This window comes from Hemitrygon akajei, chromosome 6 (genome assembly GCF_048418815.1).
Source record: "Hemitrygon akajei chromosome 6, sHemAka1.3, whole genome shotgun sequence".
In the NCBI taxonomy this organism is placed as follows: Eukaryota; Metazoa; Chordata; class Chondrichthyes; order Myliobatiformes; family Dasyatidae; genus Hemitrygon; species Hemitrygon akajei.
Genome location: NC_133129.1, coordinates 22549525 through 22574213, shown reverse-complemented (window position 1 = coordinate 22574213; position 24689 = coordinate 22549525). Strand labels below are relative to the sequence as shown.

Sequence of the window (24689 nt, the reverse complement as noted above, 5' to 3'; positions counted from 1 at the left end):
AATATTCTGATCTGGACTGAGATTATCACTGGCCAGAACTGTCCTTGTGTACAGCCACAATGTGCACTGAAAACAACTTCAATTAATATCATTTAGATTCTACCTGTGGAGGCTAAACCCAGCACCACATAACATCCTACCCGTCTCTACTCACCTCTCTTCTTCACTCAGACGGTGGTGAGAGTGTGGAACGAGCTGCCAGTGCAAGTGATGCATGTAAAAACATTGAAGAAAACCTACAGCACAAAACCTTCGGCCCACAATGCTGTGTCGAACACGTGCTTACTTTAGAAATTACCTACAATTACCCATAGCCCTCAAATTTTCTAAGCTCCATGTGAGTTTGATTTCAACATTTAAGAGAAGTTTGCTTGGTGCATGGTACATGGACTGTCTGGAGAGCTATGGTCCTGGTGCAGGTCGATAGGAGGCTTGCCATGGACTACATGGGCTGAACAGCCTGTCTCTGTGCTGAACTTTCACCCCGAAGTAACTCCTCCACCTAGCTTTAACTGAGAGTTGTAAACTGAGTTAACTTCCAAATAATGTGAAATACTTTGGTCAGACAAGCAGTGACGCCGATCAACACCTCCACCCACTAACCCACCCCTCCACACCCCCAACCAACTCGACTTTATCACTTCCTGTCAGTCACCTTATGTACAGACACTCCTGTGTCTAGTCCCACTTTATGGACATACTGTATATAAACTATCTTATGTATTTATATTTATTTTGTGTTTTTATTATTGTGTTCTTTATCATATTGTGTTTTTTGGCCTTGCATTGGACCTACAGTAACAATTATTTCTCTGGAAACGCCTGCAACTCTTCCTCTGCTACACTGATATCTGCATTGATGCTGCTTCATTACCCATACTGCGCTTGTCAATTTTATCAACTTTGCCTCTAACTTCCACCCTGCCCTTAAATTTATTTGGTCCATTTATTTCTGACATCCCCCTCCTCTTTCTTGATCTCTCTCTGTCTCTATCTCTGGAGACAAACTGTTAGCAGACATCTTTTATAAACCTATTGATTCCCTCAGCTTTCTTAACTATACGTCTTCCCACTCCGTCTCCCATAAAAACATTGTGCCCTTCTCTCAGTTCCTTCATCTCCACCGCATCTGTCCCCAGGATGAGGCTTTTCTTTCCAGCACATCAGAGATGTCCTCCTTCTTCACAGATCAGGGATCTCACTTGAACTCCTCCATTTCAGAAACAGCTGCCTTCACGTCATCTTCTTGCCACCTTAACAGAGATAGAGTTCCCTACCTACCACCCTGTCAGCTTCCGCACCCAACACATCATTCTCTACTGCAAGTGGCCTAGGTGCTACACCTGCCCATTCACCTCTTCCCCCACCTCCATTCAGGGCTCCAAACAGTCCTTCCAGGTGAGGCAACACTTCATCGCAAATTGTAAATTGGGGGGCCGCTTTGTTGAGCACCTCCACTCCATCCACCACAAGCAGAACTTCCTGATGGCCAAACATCTTCATTCTGACCTAACTTGGTTGAACAAGTTAGGTCTTTAATCTTTGGAGCGTAGAAGGTTGAGGGGGGACTTGATAGAGGTATTTAAAATAATGAGGGGGATAGATTGAGTTGATGTGGATAGGCTTTTTCCATTGAGAGTAGGGGAGATTCAAACAAGAGGACATGAGTTGAGAGTTAGGAGGCAAAAGTTTAAGGGTAACACGAGGGGGAATTTCTTTACTCAGAGAGTGGTAGCTGTGTGGAATGAGCTTCCAGTAGAAGTGGTAGAGGCAGGTTCAGTATTGTCATTTAAATTAAAATTGAATAGGTATATGGACAAGAAAGGAATGGAGGGTTATGGGCTGAGTGCGGGCCAGTGGGACTAGGTGAGTGTAGATAGATAGATAGATAGATAGATAGATACTTTATTCATCCCCATGGGGAAATTCAACTTTTTTTCCAATGTCCCATACACTTGTTGTAGCAAAACTAATTACATACAATACTTAACTCAGTAAAAAATATGATATGCATCTAAATCACTATCTCAAAAATCATTAATAATAGCTTTTAAAAAGTAAGCGTCGGCACGGCCGAGATGGCCTGTTTCCGTGCTGTAATTGTTATATGGTTATATGATTCCCATTCCTGATCTGACATGTCGGTCCATGGCCTCCTCTTGTGCCAAGATGAGACCACCCTCATGGCGGAGGAGCACCACTTTGTACTCCATCTGGGTGGTCTCCAACTTGATGGCATGAATATCAATTTCTCCCTCTGTCAAAAAAATTCTCTCCCCTCTTCTTCTGATTCCCACTCTGGCCTCTTACCTCTTCTCACCTGCCTATCGACCCCTCCCCCCTGTGTCCCCTCCTCCTTCCCTTTCACCCATGGTTCTATCAGATACCTTCATCTCCAGCCTTTTATCTTTCCTACCCACCTGGCTTCACCCATCACCTTCTAGTGAACCTCCTTCCCCTCCCTTAACTTTTTATTCTGGGATCTTCCCCTTCCCTTTCCAGTCCTGTGGAAGGGTCTTGGCATGTAACAATTTATTCCTCTCCATAGATGCTGCCTGACCTGCTGAGTTCCTCCAGCATTTTTTGTGTGCTGCTCTGGATATCCAGCATCTGCAGACTTTCTCAAGTTTACAATTATTTTGATCTCCTTTGACTTGTGCCCTGAAAATGACATCAAACTATCTTGAATCTTGAAAATCCCTCCGAAGGAAATCTGCCTTTAACATTTCCATGAATCTGATTGGGGACATTATTACCTCCTGTGCAAATAATTAAGACAAATAATATCTCCTAGTTTCCTGGAGGGATGTCAATACAACAATGCTCCATAAGTGATAGGTCATCAGTATTTCTATTTGATTCATGTCATGTTCTTTATTTTAATCTGCCATAGTTATAAACACTCAGGTCTAAGTTTCACAAGGGAAAGCCACAGGAAGGTCACAGTGAACAACACTGAACAGTTACTTAGTAAGTGTATTACATTCCTGAATTACCAATCAACTCTGCCGACAAATGTCTGCTCAGGTGCCTCAGCAGTGTGGATCACTTCACCATGGCAATCAGCACGGACGTACATCAATACTGGGCACACCCACTCAGTCAGAGCAAATGCACACAGTGATCTGTGTGCAAAATACAGAAGGCCACAATGACCAGGACACAGGGACACAACAACATCTCCAAAGTCAGATGAAGCCTGTTTGTTGACTTGAATAGAAATACTTGGATTTTCCCCAGCATGCTCCAAGGGCTTCTGAGAGGAGGTTCTTTCTAACACTGCAGTTAAAGAAACATGTCTCCTCTCCCTCCACTCACTCCCTACATCAACAACTCTACAGTCTACGGAATGCATTCTTGGAACAGCTTGTACGAGAGCCAACCAGGGACAAGGCTATTCTGGATTTAGTGTTGTGTAATGAACAGGATTTGATAAGCGATCTTGAAGTAAAGGAGCCATTAGGAGGTAGTGACCATAATATGATAAGTTTTTATCTGCAATTTGAGAAGGATAAGGGGAGATCGGAGGTGTCAGTGTTGCAGTTGAACAAAGGAGACTATGGAGCCATGAGGGAGGAGCTGGCCAAAGTTAACTAGATGGCTATCCTAGCAGAAAAGACAGTGGATCAGCAATGGCAGGTATTCTTGGGAATAATGCGCAAGGTGCAAAATCAGTTCATCCCCCGGAGAAGGAAGGATTCAAAGGGGGGAAAGGGGCCACAGTAGTTGACAAAGGAAGTCAGAGATTGCATAGCATTAAAAAAAAAGGAAGTATGACAGAGCTAAGGTGAGTGGGAGGACAGATGATTGGGAATTTTTTAAGGAACAACAGAACTTAACTAAAAAGGCAATACGGGGAGAAAAAATGAGGTACGAACGCAAGCTAGCCAGGAATATAAAGGAGGATAGCAAAAGCTTTTTTAGGTATGTGAAGAGAAAGAAGATAGTTAAGAACAATGTTGGGCCCTTGAAGAATGAATTGGGTGAAATTGTTATGGGAAACAGAGAAATGGCAGAAGAATTTAATAAGTACTTTAGATCCGTCTTCACTAGGTAAGACACAAGCAATCTCCCAGATGTATGGATGGACCAAGGACATAGGGTAACAGAGGAAATGAAACAGATTGACATTAGGAAGGAAACGGTGATGAGTAGACTGATGGGACTGAAGGCTGACAAATCCCCAGGTCCAGATGGTTTTCATCCTAGGGTACCCTGGAAATTGCGGATGCATTGGTAATCATTTTCCAATGTTCCTTAGATTCAGGATCAGTTCCTGAGGATTAGAGAATGGCTAATGTTATCCCACTTTTTAAGAAAGGAGGGAAGGAGAAAACAGAGAACTATCGTCCTGTCAGCCTAACATCAGTAGTGGGGAAGATGCTAGAGTCCATTATTAAAGATGAAATAGTGGCATATCTAGATAGCAGTGATAGGATTGGGCCGAGCCAGCATGGATTTACCAAGGGCAAATCATGCTTGACTAATCTACTGGAGTTTTTCGAGGATGTAACCAGGAAGTTAGACAAGGGAGATCCAGTGGATGTAGTGTACCTCGATTTTCAGAAGGCATTTGATAAGGTCCCACATAGGAGATTGGTGGCTAAAATCAGAGCTCATGGCATTGGGGGGAAGATATTGACATGGATAGAAAACTGGTGGCAGATAGAAAGCAAAGGGTAGTGGTGAATGGGTGTTTCTCGGAATGGCAGGTGGTGACTAGTGGGGTGCCACAGGGCTCGGTATTGGGACCACAGCTGTTTACAATTTACATCAGCGATTTAGATGAAGGCATTGAGGATAACATCAGCAAGTTTGCTGATGATACTAAGCTGGGTGGCAGTGTGACATGTGATGAGGATATTAGGAGAATTCAGGGTGACTTGGATAGGCTGAGTAAGTGGGCAGATACTTGGCAGATGACGTTTAATGTGAATAAGTGTGAGGTTATCCACTTTGGGAGTAAGAACAGGAAGGCAGATTATTATCTAAATGGTGTAGAGATAGGTAAGGGAGAAATACAAAGAGATCTAGGAGTCCTTGTTCATCAGTCACTTAAGGTGAATGAGCAAGTGCAGCAGGCAGTGAAGAAGGCTAATGGAATGTTGGCCTTTATTACAAAGGGAATTGAGTACAAGAGCAAGGAAATCCTCTTGCATTTGTACAGGGCCCTGGTGAGATCACACCTGGAGTATTGTGTACAGTTTTGGTCTCCAGGGTTAAGGAAGGACATCCTGGCTGTAGAGGAAGTGCAGCGTAGATTCAAGAGGTTAATTCCTGGGATGTCTGGACTGTCTTACGCAGAGAGGTTAGAGAGACTGGGCTTGTACACGCTGGAATTAAGGAGATTGAGAGGGGATCTGATTGCAACATATAAGATTATTAAGGGATTGGACAAGATAGGGGCAGGAAATATGTTCCAGATGCTGGGAGAGTCCAGTACCAGAGGGCATGGTTTGAGAATAAGGGGTAGGTCATTTAGGACAGAGTTAAGGAAAAACTTCTTCTCCCAGAGAGTTGTGGGGGTCTGGAATGCACTGCCTCAGAAGGCAGTGGAGGCCAATTCTCTGGATGCTTTCAAGAAGGAGCTAGATAGGTATCTTATGGATAGGGGAATCAAGGGATATGGGGACAAGGCAGGAACCGGGTATTGATAGTAGATGATCAGCCATGATCTCAGAATGGTGGTGCAGGCTCGAAGGGCCGAATGGTCTACTTCTGCACCTATTGTCTACAGTCAGCCTTGTTTCAACATTCAGCTTCCTGGCAACCTTGTTTCCCAGGACCTCGTGTGGGAGAACCATTAACAGAAAGGCTGGGCAGAGGATGTCTGTCTTGCAGATGGTACAATTCTACACTGCCATCAGAGACAGCATCCTCACGTCAACGTTTCCTGTCTGGTTTGCTGCAGCACCCTCTCACGGAACACAGAACTACAGTGAACTGCCAGGTCGCTGTCTGCAGCCCCCTGTCCCGCAGGACTTGCATGTGTCCAGGGCGAAAAGCGGCAGGAAAAACCATTGCGGGCACTACCCATCCTGCCAACTGCCTTTTCTAAAAACTCCCTCTGGAAAGTGCTATCGGGCTATTAAAACAAAAACTTCACACCATCTTAAAAGTTTCTTCTCCTGGGCAGTTAATCTGATCAACCATTCGAGTTTGCCACCCCACCCTATCTATTACCCCTGTCACTGCACTGTGCTGTAAATAAATTAAATCTCCTTTTACAATGCCGTTTACATGCTGGGATTTATTTATTTATGCACATTTTATTATCTGTCCATCAACCCCCAACATTATTAGCTTTCTTTATTTTTTATAGATTTGTTTATTTGTTGTAATTGATGAGGGGTGTTTTTCTTCCATGTCACACCCACACACCACATCAAATTCCTTGTAAATGCAGACGCCGGATAAAGTCTCACACAGCTGGCTTGCTGACCGTCAAATTAACTACCAATAACTGCCAGTAAACAAATACATATTTGAAATTTGGAGCTTATTGTCTAAACAGCTATGGGCAGCGAGTTGTTCTATTAGTGAATGCAGCTAAATTAATCTGAACAACAGGCAATATTCGCAAAAGTGAAGCTTTGAGAGGTAAAGGTGGAGCTCGGGGTCTCACTTGAATTGCTCTGCAGTCAGGAGCTCAGCCCCTGTACCTACGGGAATGGGAAACCTTAAACCATGATTCCAGTGATCAGAGACACTTTGGTTCAGGCCTTGTTGGATGGTTCGGTCGGCCTGTTCTAAACCAGAAGCACATTACAGAAGTACAGTTTTTAAATTCCATATTCATTCTGAAACAATCCCACGTGGCAAGACCAATACCTGGCATTGGCAGATTGAATCATGAGAAAAAGTTGGCTAGGCTCCTAACTGCTGGAGATTGGAAGGATGAAGGCACCTCGACTTACAAACAGTATATGGAAAGGAGATTTTCTCCTGTGGGTGATATAAGCACAGGGGGAAGGGTGGTAGAGGGTGACTGTTTCAACCGCCAGGAGTCATCCATTTAAAGCAGATGAGGTGATCTTTTACGAGGGGTAATTGATAAGTTCGTGGCCTGAGGTAGGAGTCAATTTTAGAAAACCTAGCACATTTTTTTTCAACATAGTTCCCTCCTGCACTTACACACTTAGTCCAGCAGTCGTGGAGCATACGGATCTTGGACCTCCAGAAAATGTCCACAGATGGGTGCTTGATAAGTTTGTGGCCTAAGGTAGAAGGAGATGAGTTATACAGCTCTCGTTACATGCACATGCAGTTCAACTCTTTGAGTGATTATGCAGAAATTTTGAACTTAATAACTCATCTCCTTCTACCTTAGGCCACAAACTTATCAATCACCCCGATGAGTTATTAACTTCAAACTTTCTGCATAATCACTCAAAGAGATGAACTGCATGTGCATGTAACGAGAGCTGTATAACTCATCTCCTTCTACCTTAGGCCACAAACTTATCAAGCACCCATCTGTGGACATTTTCTGGAGGTCCAAGATCCGTATGCTCCACGACGGCTGGACTAAGTGTGTAAATGTAGGAGGGGACGATGTTGAAAAATAAATGTGCTAGGTTTTCTGAATAGACTCCTTCTGCCTTAGGCCACAAACTTATCAATCATCCCTTGTATTTAACCGTGGGGGAGCACAGTATTGTAACAACACCATTACAGCACTAGCAACCCAGTTCAATTCCCTCTGCTCTCTCCCTCTCTCTGTACATTCTCTCCATGACTGCTTGGACTTCTTCTGGGTACTCTGCTTTCCACCCACATTCCCACGACCTTCGGCTAGTGAGTTGTGGGCATGCTATATTGGTACCAGAAGCATGGCGATATTTGCCATGATCATCTTGTACACTTTCCACAACACCACCAATCATGTCAGACCACACTTGTGTACAATTCTGGTCACCTACTTATAGGAAGGACATGGAAGCTTTAGAGAGGGTGCAGAGGAGATTTGCCAGGACGCTGCCTGCATTAGAGAGCATGTCTTATGAGAGCTGATTGTGAGAGCTAGGGCTTTTATCTTTGGAGTGAAGGAGAATGAAAGGCAACTTAATAGAGGTGCACAACGCAATGACAGGCACCTTGACAGAGTGGACAGCCAGAGATTAGTTTCCAGAGCAGAAATTAGTAAAACAAGGGGGCATCCGTTTAAGGTATTTGGAATAATGCACGGGGGGGGGGGGGGGGGGGGGGGAAATGTCAGAACATAAAAACCTAAGAACATAAGAAATAGGAGCAGGAGTAGGCCATCTGGCCCTTTGAGCCTGCTCCTCCATTCAATATGATCTGACCATGGACTTATCTCCATACACCTGCCTTTTCCCCATAACCCTTAATTCCCCTATTATGCAAAAACCTATCCAGCCTTGTATTAAATATAATTACTGAGGCAGCCTCCACTGCTTCATTAGTCAGAGAATTCCACAGATTCACCACCTTCTGGGAAAAGCAGTTGCTCCTCATCTCCATCCTAAACCTACTCCCTCAAATCTTGAGGCTATTTCCCTAGGTCTAGTCTCACCTACCAGTGGAAACAACTTTCCTGCTTCTATCTTACAGTTGCAGCATGACCTCCCTGCTCTTAAATTCAATCCCTCTAGCAATGGAGGCCAACATTCCATTTGCCTTCATGATAGCAATGCTTCTTCATAAGCCATCATGAAGGGGACCAGGATGGCAATGCTTGGTTGTTGGCAGGTAGGGTTAATACCTGACTTTCAAGAGCACTTGTGAGTTATGTTCCGGATGGACTTTGTCCTTAAATTGCTGGAAAACAGTGCAGAAAGATCAGGTGTTGTTTTCTCCCGGTAGGGATTCGTTTTTAGTTCCAAGTGCTCCTGCCACGTTTTGTCACCCTGTAACCTTATCCTTCAATCTCTGAATGATGGAGGACAGTATGTGTATAAATGTCTCTCTTCAGCAGACTTCATCATGAACATCATGACTCCAGTATTTCTACGATTTTTTAATGTTTCTTCATTGTACATGATTTGTTTTGCGTTCTATCGCTGAGCAGCAGTGAACCATCTGATTGGCCTATCAGAGTTCTCTTTGGGAACAAGTTGACTTGATCAGCATTTCTGATCTGGCTATTGTTCACGATTGCACTTAATTAAAAAATAGCTTGCAAGCCAACCTTTTGTGATTCATGCACAAGCACTCCCAAGTCCCTCTGCACAACAGCATGCTGCATTTTTTAGCATTTAAATAATAATCTGCTCTTCCATTATTCCTTCCAAAGTGGATGACCTCGCATTTACCAACATTGTACTCCACCAGACCCTTGACCACTCAGTTAACCTCTCTATATCTCTCTGCAGATGCTCCGTATCTTCTGCACAATTTGATTTTCCACTCAATTTAGAGTCATCAGCAAACTTAAGATACACTACACTCTGTCCACTCTTCCAGATCGTTAATTTATATCGTGAACAGTTGCGGGCCTAGCACAGACCCCTGCGGCACACCGCTCACCATTGATTGCCAACCAGAGTAACACCCATGTATCCTAACTCTTTGCTTTCTATTAGATAACCGATCCTCTATCCATGCTAATACATCATCCCCAACTCTATGCATCCTTACCTTATGGATTTTGTTCAGCACCTTATCAAACACCTTCTGGAAATACAGAAATCCAAGTAAATAACATCCATCTGTTCCCCTCTATCCACTGCACTTGTTATTTCCTCAAAGAACTCCAGTAAGTTTGTCAAACAGGACCTGCCTTTGCTGAATCCATGCTGTGTCTCTGATGGATCCATTTCTTTCCAGATGCCTCGCTATTTCTTCTTTAATGATAGCTTCAAGTATTTTCCCAACTACAGATGTTAAACTAACTGGCCTGTAGTTATTTGCCTTTTTCCTACATCCTCTTTTGAAGAGTGGTGTGAAATTCGCTGTCTTCCAATTCGCCGGGACCTGCCCAGAGTCCAGAGAATTTTGGTAAATTATCACCAAAGCCTCTTCTATAACCTCTGCCATTCTTTTCAGTATCTGGGATGCATCCCATCAGGACCAGGGGACTTGTCTATCTTCAGGTCCACAAGTTTGCTCAGCATTACCTCTTTAGTGAAAGCTCTCATATTGAGGTTCTCACTTCCCATCGCATCCATAACATTTCTCTTTGGCATGTTAGACGTGTCCTTCACCATGAAGTCCAACACAAAATAGTCATTCAAAGCCTCGACCATTTCCTCATTACCCAATATCAATTCCCCCTTCTCGTCCTCCAAGGGACCAGAATTCACATTAGCCACCCTTTATTTTTAAGGGTGTTAAGAAATAGTTTTTTAACACAGAATTGGTGATTGCGTGGAACATACTGCCGGGGAGATGGTAGAAGCATTAGGGACATTTAAGAGACTCTGAGACAGGCACATGGATGAAAGAACAGTGGAAGGATATATAGGAGGGAAGTGTTGGATTTATTTTAAAGCAGGTTATAATAATCAGCACAACACGATGGGCCAAAGGGCCTGTGCTGTGTTGAGTGTTCTGTGTTCTATGATTTAATGAATCACATTAAAGCCTCGAGATTTTTAAACCAGGAAACTGCCAAGTCACACCGATGACCTGGATCAGCTATCCTTCACTAACTTACATTCACACACCACTCTTACTCCTCTGGACATTTTGTTTCTGGTCTCTCAATCTTCAGCCAGATAATTAGATTAGAGTGCTGAGAGCATCAGAGTGTCATCAGTCACAGAGTAATGGTCCCTGAGTGCATCAGAACTTCTCCATTTCAATAAGTACTGATGGAAAGGCATCATACCAGTGTACAAGTCAGCGTCACAAATGATCCAAACTGCAGCGACTCAGGCTGACAGTGCAATCTACATTGGAGCAGAAAAGGAGCCAATTCTCTGGTGGAGTATTTGAGCACATCTGCCCTCATCGATCTTAAGCCTTCTAATCTCATTACCAGCCAGATATCCATACGATAGATTTTATGGGCACAGTAAATACTGGAGACACTGGACGCTGACAGATTGCCAACATTCTGATACTATTGAGAGAAAGGTAAAATTACCATACCCAATTGGATCATTGTCAAGCCTATTAATTGTGTGGATCTTGCAAAGATTTGAGTTAATTTACAGTACAAAAATCACCATGCAAACTAATAGGTTCATGTTGATGATAAACTTTACATCCACAGAGTCAATGATACATTCATTATATCTGCCGCAGCTCGCAAGGGCTGCAGTTATCCCGAAGCACAATTGTCCTCTACTTCAAGGAGAACATGCCCACTTTCCCTCACCTCTCCAGATTCCAGTAATCCTTGTTATATCTGTCCCCTCTTGCACACAATGCCTCCAACACAACCAGTTTTTTTTAGAGATCCTATATTAATTGTTCATTTTTATACCCGGGTCCCACGTTACCTGATCCTTAATGGTATTCCTGGTCCAACCCAGACTCTGCCTCCCATTTGCTTTATGACCGCCATGTTGCCTGGAGAGCAGGGTGAGATACTAAGTGGGCACAACTGAGTTCATCAGCCACCTACTTAATCCGAGATTAATCCCATTTAACGCTCCCTGCATTTTCAGCAACTGCCTCCAGATTCTACACAATTCCATTTATGCCAGTCAATTATTCTGTGGGATGTGGAGCTAAATTAGAGGACCCACAGGAAACCCACAAGGTCACAGGGAGAAAGTGCAAACTCCACACAGACAAAACTGAGCATCTAGCTCACCCACAATTTACAAGACGATTTCCTGATTTTAATCATATAACTGAGAAAATCTCAACAATTAACTTACCATCGAAGGAGTGAGCAGAGTCAATGAAAGCCACAGCCAGCAAGTACCAGATTAACCATGGTGCAGCCATTTTTCAATCCAGATTGACCTGCAAAGAGGAAGACCAACATTAAGTATTCTACAGGCATGTCCCTTTCATGCTTCAGATTCTTTATTAAGTCCGGGAGTTCATGCTCGTGGTCTTCTGCAGTTGTAGCCCATCCAATTCAATGTTCACGTGTTGTGTGTACAGAGATGCTCTTCTGCACACCACTGTTGTAATATGGGGTTTTCTGAGTTACAGTCACCTTCCCGTCAGCTTGCACCATTCGCCTCTGAACTCTCTCAATAACAAGGCACAGAACTGACTCTTAATGGATTTTCTTTTTGTTTTTCACACCATTCCCTGTAAACTCTAGAGACTGTCGTGTGTGAAAATCCCAGGAGATCAGCAGTTTCTGAGATACTCAAACCACCCCAGCTGGCATCAACAATTATTCCCCGGTCAAAGTCACTTAGATCACATTTCTCCCCATTCTGATGTTTGTTCTGAACAACAACTGAACCTCTTGACCATGTCTGCATGCTTTAATGCATTGAGTTGCCGCCACATGATTGGCTGATCAAATATTTACATTAACGAACAGGTGTGCTTAACGAAGTGGCTACTGAATGAAAAACCACACACTACAAGATGCACAAACAACCAAAGCGCAAAAGACAAAAAGTTGTGCAAATACAAAAAGAAAATAATAATAATAATAATAAATAAGCAATAAATATGGAGAACATGAGATGAAAAGTCCTTGAAAGTGAGTCCATTAGTTGTGGCAACAGTTCAGTGATGAGGTTGGTGAAGTTATCCCCTCTGGTTCAGGAGCCTGATGATTAAGGGGTAATAACTGTTCCTGAACCTGGTGGTGTGGGTCCTGAGGCTCCTGTGCCTCCTCCCTGATGGCAGCAGTGAGAAGAGAGCATGAACAGGATGGTGTGGGTCCGTGATGATGGATGCTGCTTTCCTGCAACAGCACTCCATGTAGATGTGCTCAGTGGTGGGGAGGGATTTATCCATGATAGACTGCGCCATATCCAGTATGTTTTGTAGGATTCTCCGTTGAAGGGCATTGGTGTTGCCAGGAGGGGAGGGCAGTAGATACAGCCTCAGGGTGGGGGAGGGGGAAGGAGTGGCCTCTCAAGAGAAAACATCAGCAGCCAGTCACTTAGAGCACAACTAGCTCTGTGTACAGCAAGAAGACCAAAGTTGTGGTGAGCAGTAATGACAGGGGACTCAATAGTCAGAATCAGGTTTAACATCACTGGCCTATGTTGTGAGATTTGTTGTTTTGTTCCAGCAGTACATTCCGATACACAGAAAAATTACTGTGTAATGATGGGAAATACAGAAGTATCGATCAGCAGTGCAAAGAAACAGCAAAGTTGTGAGGTAGTATTCATGGATTCATGGACCATTCAGAAATTTGACAGCAGAAGCGAACAAGCTGTACCTAAATCATCCAGTGTGTGTCTTCAGGCCCCTCTACCTCCTCCCCGATGGTAGTGATAAGAAAAGGGTATGTCCTGGGTGACAGGAGTCCTTAATGATGGATGCATTGCCATTTGAAAGTATCCTTGATGGCTGGGAGGGCTGTGTCATGAAACTTGTTGTTTTGTGGCAGCAGTACAGTGCAAGACATAAATAAAAAGAGCTGGTTGTTAACTACAGTGTTGCACATGCTTCAGTTTATGCCCCCTCCACGGACTCGTCTACACTTCCGGACTGGAACACACACTCCCCCTGACACAGCTCAGCACATCAGAAACCAGGCTCTCCTCCACGGACTCTCTATGTACTTCCCGACCGGAACACACACGCTCACCCTGACACAGCTCAGCACATCAGAAACCAGCATCCCCTCCACGGACTCGTCTACACTTCAACCTGAACACACACTCTCACCCTGACACAGCTCAGCACATCACAGAAACCAGCCTCCCCTCCACGGACTCTCTCTGTACTTCCCGACCCGAACACACACTCTCCCTGACACAGCTCAGCACATCAGAAACCAGCCTCCCCTCCACGGACTCTCTCTGTACTTCCCGACCCGAACACACACTCTCCCTGACACAGCTCAGCACATCAGAAACCAGCCTCCCCTCCAAGGACTCTCTCTGTACTTCCCGACCCGAACACACACTCTCCCTGACACAGCTCAGCACATCAGAAACCAGCCTCCCCTCCATCGACTCTGTCTACACCTCGACCCGAACACACACTCTCCCTGACACAGCTCAGCACATCAGAAACCAGCATCCCCTCCACGGACTTTCTCTGTACTTCCCGACCAGAACACACACTCTCCCTGACACAGCTCAGCACATCAGAAACCAGCCTCCCCTCCATCGACTCTCTCTCTACTTCCCAACCCGAACACACACTCTCACCCTGACACAGCTCAGCACATCAGAAACCAGCGTCCCCTCCACAGACTCTCTCTGTACTTCCTGACCGGAACACACACTCCCCCTGACACAGCTCAGCACATCAGGAACCAGCGTCCCCTCCACGGACTCGTCTACACCTCAACCCAAACACACACTCTCCCTGACACAGCTCAGCACATCAGAAACCAGCCTGTCCTCCATCGACTCTGTCTACACCTCGACCCGAACACACACTCTCCGTGACACAGCTCAGCACATCAGAAACCAGCGTCCCCTCCACAGACTCTGTCTGTACTTCCCGACCCGAACACACACACTCCCCCTGACACAGCTCAGCACATCAGAAACCAGCGTCCCCTCCACGGACTCGTCTACACCTCAACCCAAACACACACTCTCCCTGACACAGCTCAGCACATCAGAAACCAGCCTGTCCTCCATCGACTCTGTCTACACCTCGACCCGAACACACACTCTCCCTGACACAGCTCAGCACATCAGAAACCAGCGTCCCCTCCATCGACTCTGTCTACACCTCGACCCGAACACACACTCTCCCTGACACAGCTCAGCACATCACAGAAACCAGCATCCCCTCCATCGACTCTGTCTACACCTCGACCCGAACACACACTCTCCCTGACACAGCTCAGCACATCACAGAAACCAGCGTCCCCTCCATCGACTCTGTCTACACCTCGACCCGAACACACACTCTCCCTGACACAGCTCAGCACATCACAGAAACCAGCATCCCCTCCATCGACTCTGTCTACACCTCGACCCGAACACACACTCTCCCTGACACAGCTCAGCACATCAGAAACCAGCCTCCCCTCCACGGACTCTCTCTGTACTTCCCGACCCGAACACACACTCTCCCTGACACAGCTCAGCACATCAGGAACCAGCATCCCCTCCACAGACTCTGTCTACACCTCGACCCGAACACACACTCTCCCTGACACAGCTCAGCACATCAGAAACCAGCCTCTCCTCCATCGACTCTGTCTACACCTCGACCCGAACACACACTCTCCCTGACACAGCTCAGCACATCAGAAACCAGCCTCCCCTCCACGGACTCTCTCTGTACTTCCCGACCCGAACACACACTCTCCCTGACACAGCTCAGCACATCAGAAACCAGCCTCCCCTCCATCGACTCTGTCTACACCTCGACCCGAACACACACTCTCCCTGACACAGCTCAGCACATCAGAAACCAGCCTCTCCACCATCGACTCTGTCTACACCTCAACCCGAACACACACACTCCCTGACACAGCTCAGCACATCAGAAACCAGCGTCCCCTCCACAGACTCTCTCTGTACTTCCCGACCAGAACACACACTCTCCCTGACACAGCTCAGCACATCAGAAACCAGCGTCCCCTCCACAGACTCTCTCTCTACTTCCCAACCCGAACACACACTCTCACCCTGACACAGCTCAGCACATCAGAAACCAGCGTCCCCTCCACAGACTCTCTCTGTACTTCCTGACCGGAACACACACTCCCCCTGACACAGCTCAGCACATCAGGAACCAGCATCCCCTCCACAGACTCTGTCTGTACTTCCCGACCCGAACACACACACTCCCCCTGACACAGCTCAGCACATCAGAAACCAGCGTCCCCTCCACGGACTCGTCTACACCTCAACCCAAACACACACTCTCCCTGACACAGCTCAGCACATCAGAAACCAGCCTGTCCTCCATCGACTCTGTCTACACCTCGACCCGAACACACACTCTCCCTGACACAGCTCAGCACATCAGAAACCAGCGTCCCCTCCATCGACTCTGTCTACACCTCGACCCGAACACACACTCTCCCTGACACAGCTCAGCACATCACAGAAACCAGCATCCCCTCCATCGACTCTGTCTACACCTCGACCCGAACACACACTCTCCCTGACACAGCTCAGCACATCAGAAACCAGCCTCCCCTCCACGGACTCTCTCTGTACTTCCCGACCCGAACACACACTCTCCCTGACACAGCTCAGCACATCAGGAACCAGCATCCCCTCCACAGACTCTGTCTACACCTCGACCCGAACACACACTCTCCCTGACACAGCTCAGCACATCAGGAACCAGCATCCCCTCCACAGACTCTGTCTGTACTTCCCGACCCGAGCACACACACTCCCCCTGACACAGCTCAGCACATCAGAAACCAGCGTACCCTCCACGGACTCTGTCTACACCTCGACCCAAACACACACTCTCCCTGACACAGCTCAGCACATCAGAAACCAGCCTCTCCTCCATCGACTCTGTCTACACCTCGACCCGAACACACGCTCTCCCTGACACAGCTCAGCACATCAGAAACCAGCGTCCCCTCCATCAACTCTGTCTACACCTCGACCCGAACACACACTCTCCCTGACACAGCTCAGCACATCACAGAAACCAGCATCCCCTCCACGGACTCTGTCTACACCTCGACCCGAACACACACTCTCCCTGACACAGCTCAGCACATCAGGAACCAGCCTCCCCTCCATCGACTCTGTCTACACCTCGACCCGAACACACACTCTCCCTGACACAGCTCAGCACATCAGAAACCAGCATCCCCTCCACAGACTCTGTCTGTACTTCCCGACCCGAACACACACACTCCCCCTGACACAGCTCAGCACATCAGAAACCAGCGTCCCCTCCACGGACTCGTCTACACTTCTTGTTGCCTCGGTAAAGCAGTCAACATAATTAAAAACCCCACCCATCTTGGACATTCTCTCTTATCTCCTCTTTTCCATCAGGCAGAAGTTACAAAAGCCTGAAAGCATCTCGCACCAGGTTCAAGGACAGATTCTACTCTGCTGTCATAAAGACTACTGGACAGTTCCCCAGGAGAATAAAATGATTCTTGGCCTCACCATCTACCTGGTTATAATTTTGCATCTAATGGTCTGCCTGCTCTGCTCTTTCTCTGCAACTGTTAACACTATATTCTGCAAACCCTCATTGCTTAATCTTGGACAAGGTAAAAAATGCACTGCGGTGGTGCACAGCCCAACCAAACAGTGAAAATGATTGGCTTGGATTTCTTATTGTGATCACAAGATCCTGATGGACATTGGTAATGAGAGTATGATTCATGGTTCACTGGTGAGACGGACAGATGGGGAGCTGACGGAAGGAAATGCCAGAGCTGGCTGTGTGCTACTAGAATCGGGATGGGTTGGGGGGACCACCCCCTCACTGCCCTCCAGTGTTCGCTCCTGGGATGACAAGCTTCATCACGTTGCTCTGCAGCTACACCTGCGCAAGATGAACAAGTGCTGCAGCTGACATGTCTCTAAGACAACGTCAGTCTAAAGGCCATGTCACTCACAGATTGGGCTATATTATTATTATTTGTTAAATTTTTGTACATGTATGTTTTACTGTTGTAATTATATGAGCTATATGTGCTACGTGTTGTGTATGACTGTAGGTACTGCGATTTGTACCTTGGCCCCAGAGGAACTTTGTGATAGAATGGACAAGAATATAAAAGCAACATGTAATAGTGAGATTTTATAAAGCACTAGTGAGGCCTCACTTGGAGTACTGTGAGCACTTTTGGGCCCCTTATCGGAGAAAGGATGTGTTCAAACTGCGGAGGGTCCACCATCTACAGATTTTCTCTTGTTCACAAAAATGATCCCAGGATTAAACCACTTGTCATATGACAGCTCTGGGCCTGTATTCACTAGAATTCAGAAGAATGAGGGGGGACTTCATTGAAACCTATCGAACGTTGAAAGGCCTTGATAGAGTCGATATGGAGAGGATGTTTCGTATCATGGGAAAGTCTTAAGATCAGAGAGCACAGCCTCTGAATAGAGAAACATGCTTTTAGAACAAAAAAGAAGTTGTTCTTCAGCCAGTGTAGTGAATCTGTGGAATTCTTTGCCACAGGCAGTGGTGAAGGCCAAGCCTTTATGTATATTTAAGGCAGACGGTGATAGATCCTCGATTGCTCAGGGCATGAAGGAATGCAGAGAGAAGGCCGGAGATTGGTGCTGAGAGGAAAATTGGATCAGCCATGTGTGGAGCACTCGGTGGGCCAAATGGCCTAATTCTGCTCCTATATCTTATGGAATGCTGTTTTGTTTTGGCTGTTTTCATGTGAATGGTTCAATAACACTTGAACTTAAAGCTGAATAACCTCTAAGCACTGCAGTAATCAAATGATCGGTATGAACAGTATGCAAGACAAGTTTTTCCACTGTAACTCGGTACCTGTGACAATAATGAACTGGTTTGTCAGCTGAGTGACGGAAAGACACAGGGCTGGTGCTCCAGACAAAAGCCCTAAAGACTCGTTATGATGGCATCAGACAGCATTTGCAAAAGTTGCTTGGGAGGTAGAGTTAGCATGCAAAGGGACATCCAAAAAGTGGGATGCTTTCAGGAGTCTAACCAGCATGTTCTAGTTACAGTAACGAGCAAGGCCTGCAGGATTACCATCCTTGGTTAAAAATACGTAATAAAGGTCTGGTCAGCAAACAGGAGGGGTATCAGGAATGGGCATTTGAAATCCAGTGACACACACAAAATACTGGAAGAACTCAACAGGACAGGCAGCACCTGTGGAAATGAACAGTCGACATTTCAGTTAGCTCAGTATATCCACTGTTTATTCCTCTCCATCCTCAGTTGTGCTCATACATCTGGGTAGTGGGGTTTAGCTAGGAAAACTACAGACTTGTGGGAATATCAGTGTGGAGGGACAGGTTAGTGAAAACTACAGTCTCTGAGCCTTGTGGGAATATCAGTGTGGAAAACTTACTAGAGGGTATTATGAGAGACAGGATTTAATTGCATTTGCAAAAACATCATGGTCAGCACACCCATCGTGGGCCAAAGGGCCCATTTCTGCCTGTACTCCATACGTTCTGTCCAAGGACTGCAACACACACAAAATGCTGGAGGAACTCAGCAGGTCAGACAGCAACAATGGAAATGAACCAACAGTCAACATTTTGGGCCAGGAGTGGAAAGGAAGAGATGTCAGAATAAGAGATGGGGGAGAAGGCAAGAATGGGGTACTGATTGTGGATGATCAGCCATGATCACATTGAATGACGGTGCTGGATCGAAGGGCCGAATGGTCTACTCCTGCATCTACTGTCTATTGTGAAAGGGAAGGAGTTGTCCCCCTCCTCCTTCTCTCTTTTTCACTTCCCCATTCTGGTTCCCCTCTCACCCCTTCTCTTCTCCTCACTTGTCCATCACCTCCCTGTAGTGTCTCTCCTCCATTCCTTACTCCCATGGTCCACTCTCCACTCCAATCACATTCCTTCTTCATCAGCTCTTTACATTTTCCACCTGTCTCCTCCTAGCTTCTCACTTCATCCTCCCCCCACACCTACCTACCTTCCCCCTCACCTGGTCTCACCTATCCCCTCTCAACATCTCACTTCATCCCCCCACACCCACCTACCTTCCCCCTCACCTAGTCTCACCTATCCCCTCCCAGAATCTCACTTCCATCCTCCCCCCACACCCACCTACCTTCCCCCCCCTCACCTGGTCTCACCTATCCCCTCCCAACATCTCACCATCCTCTTCCCCCCAACACCCACCTACCTTCCCCCTCACCTGGTCTCACCTATCCCCTCCCAGAATCTCACTTCATCCTCTTCCCCCCAACACCCACCTACCTTCCCCCTCACCTGGTCTCACCTATCCCCTCCCAACATCTCACTTCATCCTCCCCCCACACCCACCTACCTTCCCCCTCACCTGGTCTCACCTATCCCCTCCCAGAATCTCACTTCATCCTCTTCCCCCCAACACCCACCTACCTTCCTCCTCACCTGGTCTCACCTATCCCCTCCCAACATCTCACTTCATCCCCCCCCCCACACCCACCTACCTTCCCCCTCACCTGGTCTCACCTATCCCCTCCCAGAATCTCACTTCATCCTCTCCCCCCCAACACCCACCTACCTTCCCCCTCACCTGGTCTCACCTATCCCCTCCCAACATCTCACTTCATCCTCCCCCCCACACCCACCTACCTTCCCCCCCTCACCTGGTCTCACCTATCCCCTCCCAACATCTCACTTCATCCCCCCCCCACACCCACCTACCTTCCCCCTCACCTGGTCTCACCTATCCCCTCCCAGAATCTCACTTCATCCTCTCCCCCCCAACACCCACCTACCTTCCCCCTCACCTGGTCTCACCTATCCCCTCCCAACATCTCACTTCATCCTCCCCCCCACACCCACCTACCTTCCCCCCCTCACCTGGTCTCACCTATCCCCTCCCAGAATCTCACTTCATCCTCTCCCCCCCCCCCCCAACACCCACCTACCTTCCCTCTCACCTGGTCTCACCTATCCCCTTTCAACATCTCACTTCCATCCTCCCTTCCACACCTACCTACCTTCCCCCTCACCTAGCCTCGCCTATCCCCAAACAGTTTGTACTCCTCCCCGGCCTCCCGATAATTAAAATAAAGATTGAATTAAAAAGCAGCATGGTAAGACAGCTTTACAGCACTGACGATCGGGTTCAGTTCCCACCACTGCCCGCGATCGCGTGGCTTCCCCGGGAACTCCATACAGGCTGGGCTATACGTCGCAGGCATGTTGTTTTGGTGCTGATACTTGCACACTGGTCTCAGCACACCCTCAGACAGGGTTGGCCATTGACACAAACTGTGTGTTTTGATGTTTCAATACGCATTTGACACAAAAAAAGCAAATCTTTCATCTTTAAGATCTAGCATCAATACCGATGATCACAAAACCATCGGCTCACAAATAGTAAAGGGAAATCCTAAGGAAAGGAAATGTGCTTCCCAGCTGATTCTAGTCCCGCAGTAATCAGAGTGCACTCTGAAACTGCCCAACAAGGCACTAAGCTCCAGACCAGAGGAGCTGGAAAATACTTACCTTTTGAAGAAATAACCTATTAGAACATTTATGAATGTGCCATGCATTCAGGTGCAGTGTCTTCACTTTTGATATTTTCTTTATTATTTTCCTTACTTATGCCCTCTGGCATGGTTAAACCATCCTTGCTGACATAACTGAGATAAAGAGCAAAAGGATTACAAGGGACAAAATTGGTCCTCTGGAAAATCAGAATGGTAATCCAGGTGTGGAGCCAAAAGAGACGGGGGAGATCGTGAAATAATTTTCTACATCTATATTTACTCGGGAGATGGACACAGAGTCTACAGATGTGAGGCAAAGCAGCAGCGACTTCATGGGCCCTGTACAGACTACAGAGGAATAGATGTTTTCCTGTCCTGAGGCAAATCAGGGTGGATAAATCCCCAGGGCCTGACAAGGTGTTCCCTTGGACCCTGTGGGAGACAAGTGCAGAAATTGCTGGGGCCCTAGCAGAGGTATTTAATACATCTTCAGTAACAGGAGAGATACCTAAGGATTGGAAGATAGCCAATGTTTTACTGCTGTTTAAAAAAGGCTCTAAACATTAACCAGGGAGTCTGACATCAGTTGGGAGAAAGCTATTGGAAGGTATCCAAGGAACCAGATATATAACTATTTGGATAGAGATGGATTCATTAAGGATAGTCAGCATGGCTTCATGTGTGGTAGGTCGTGTCAAACCAATTTTATAGTTTTCCAGGAAAGCGGATGAAGGTAAGACTGTGGAAATTGTTCCAACATGGACTTTTGTAAGGCATTTGACAAGATCCCACATGGGAGGTTGGTCAAAAAGGTTCAGTCGCTCGGCATTCAGGATGAGGTAGTAAATTGGATTAGACATTTGCTTTGTGAGAAGCCAGAGAGTGGTAGCAGATGGTTGCCTCTCTGACTGGAGGCCTGTGACTGGTAGTGTGCCGTAGGGATCCATGCTGGGTTTGTTTTTTGTCAACTACATCAATGATCTGGATGATAATGAGGTTAACTGGATCAGCAAATTTGCGAATGAACCAAGACTGGGGTGTAGTGGACAATGAGGAAGACTATCAAAGCTTGCAGAGGGATCTACATCAGGTGGAAAAATGGGCTGAAAAATGGCAGATGGAGTTTAATGCAGACAAGTGAGAGGTTTTGCACTTCGGTAGGACCAACCGAGGTACGTCTTACACAGTGAACGGTAGGCTGCTGAGGAGTGCAGTAGAACGAAGGGATCTGGGAATACAGGTATTTAATCTGTTGAAAATGGCATCATAAATTGCGTCATAAAGAAAGCTTTCAGCACATGGCCTTCATTAAATCAAAGTACTGAGAAGAGGAAATGGGATGTCATGTTTTAGTTGTATAAGATACTATACAAAATGTGGAACGGGAGAAACTAAAGATGGCGCCAAAGGTCTTTGCGGACCTGAGTGACTTCTTCCTGTTTTGTCTGTGAAACAGTTTAAATCTCCTTTTCTCATATTTTTATCTTACATTTTCAGGCTGGCGGGGGTCCTGTCGGAGTCCATGTACTCAAACTACGTTCTTCATGGTCGGAGGCTTTCGGAACTTGCCGAGCAGACTGCATTTTGGGATCCCGAGGAGTGGCCTCGAAAACATGCACCTAGGGAATGCGGCCCTGTGGATGACCCAATTCCTCACCTATGTCACTGATGGAACTGTCATGGGTGATCTTAACATTGAGACAGTGGGCACAGCTGTCAGAGGCCTCTGCATTCCAGCAATATCTCTCTCTCTCTCTCTCACAACGATGAGTGAGAGTTTGGTTCTCGAGATGGGGGAACTCGAGTAAGTGACGCTGCAGACAGTAACATCGGAAGAGCAAGCTGCTGACCTCCCCTCTCACTGTGGCGGGAGCAATATCTCTTTCTCTCACCCTTGTTAGTGAGAGAGAGGGCCTGTTGAGATGTCGAAGTGTTGGGATGGACAGTACTTTGATGGGACTCGAGATCATGGTCTCTGGTGGCTTTGCTATTGCTTGCGTGGTGTGTGGTGGGGGGGAACTGGAGAAAGTTGGGGGGGAACAGGTGGGTTAATGATTTTGCTGCTGCTTGCACATGGGAGGGGTGGAGTTCCAATGTTTTCTGTCATTCATTCTTTGGGTTTTTTCTCTCTTCCCTTTCATGGATGTCAGTGAAGAGTAAGAATTTCAGTTTGTATACTGTATACATTACCTGATATTAAACTGAACCACTGAACATTGGTGAGGCCTAATTTGGAGTATTATGTGCAGTTACGTACTCTCCCATTTTGTCTGTTTTTATCCTTTTCCATAGTTATGCTGAAGCTAAGGGAGTTGTGGTCACTCTCACCAAATGCTCCCCCACCAAGTGGTCTGTCACCTGACCGGGTTCATTACCCAGAACCAGATCCAGTATGGCCTCTCCTCTCATCGGCCAGTCCACATACTGTGTCAGGAATCCTTCTTGAACACACCTGACAAACTCAGCCCCATCTATCCCCCTTGCAGTCAGGAGGTGCCAGTCAATATGAGGGAAGTTGAAATCACCCATAACTACAACCCTGTATTTCCTGCACAATTCTAAAATCTGCCTGCTTATCTGCTCCTCGGTGTCCCGAGGGCTATCTGGGGGCCTATAGACTACTCCCAGCACAGTGATCGATCCCTTCCTATTTCTGACTTCCACCCAGACTGACTCTGTGGACACTCCCCCTGCAGTGTCCTCCCTTTCTATAGCCGTGATACTATCCCTGACCAGCAATGCCACTCCCCCCCTTTTCTACCTCCCATCCTATTCCTTTTAAAACACCTGAACTCCGGGACCTGCATCAGCCAATCCTGCCCTTCCTCCAGCCAAGTTTCAGTAACAGCCACAACATCGTAGTTCCACGTACTGATCCATGCTCGAAGTTCATCCCCTTTATTCCTAATACTCCTTGTGTTGAAATAGACACATTTCAACCCCTCTAACTGGCTACATTTATGTTTTGTCCCCTGCCTGTCCTTCCTCACCAACTCAGAACACATAGCATCATGCCCTTGTCCTTCTACCCTAATCTCTGCACTCACATTCTGATTCCCACCCCCTTGCCAAACTAGTTTAAACCCTCCCCAACAGCTCCAGCAAACCTGCCCGCCAGGATATTGCTCCCTTTCCAGTTCAGGTGCAGCCCGTCCTTTTTGTACAGGTCAGACCTTCCCCAGAAGAGATCCCAATGATCCAGAAATCTGAACCCCTGCCCCCTGCACCAACTCTTCAGCCACGCATTCATCTGCCATAACTTCCTGTTCCTACCCTCTCTGTCTCGTGGCACAGGCAGCAATCCCGAGATTACCACCCTTGAGGTCCTGCTTTTTAACTTCTTTCCTAACTCCCTATATTCCTTCTTCAGGACCTCATCCCTATTCCTATCCACGTCATTGGTCCCCACGTGGACCACAACATCTAGCTGCTCACCCTCTCTACTGAGAATACTGAGAACTCGATCCGAGATATCATGGACCCTGGCACCAGGGAGGCAACAGACCATCGGGATTCTCGATCTCTTCCACAGAACCTCTTATCTGTCCCCCTAACTATCGAATCCCCA

At 46.8% G+C, this 24689-nt stretch overlaps 1 protein-coding gene across 1 annotated transcript in view; it reads right to left on the bottom strand.

The window, feature by feature from the left end:
* ghra (growth hormone receptor a) overlaps nucleotides 1–24689 on the bottom strand; it is a 169470-nt gene that overhangs the window by 121361 nt on the left and 23420 nt on the right. The window contains exon 2 of the mRNA XM_073047989.1: nucleotides 11793–11880. Coding sequence (XP_072904090.1) covers nucleotides 11793–11862 — 70 coding nt within the window. The 5' untranslated portion in view covers nucleotides 11863–11880. The remainder of the gene's footprint in view (nucleotides 1–11792; nucleotides 11881–24689) is intronic.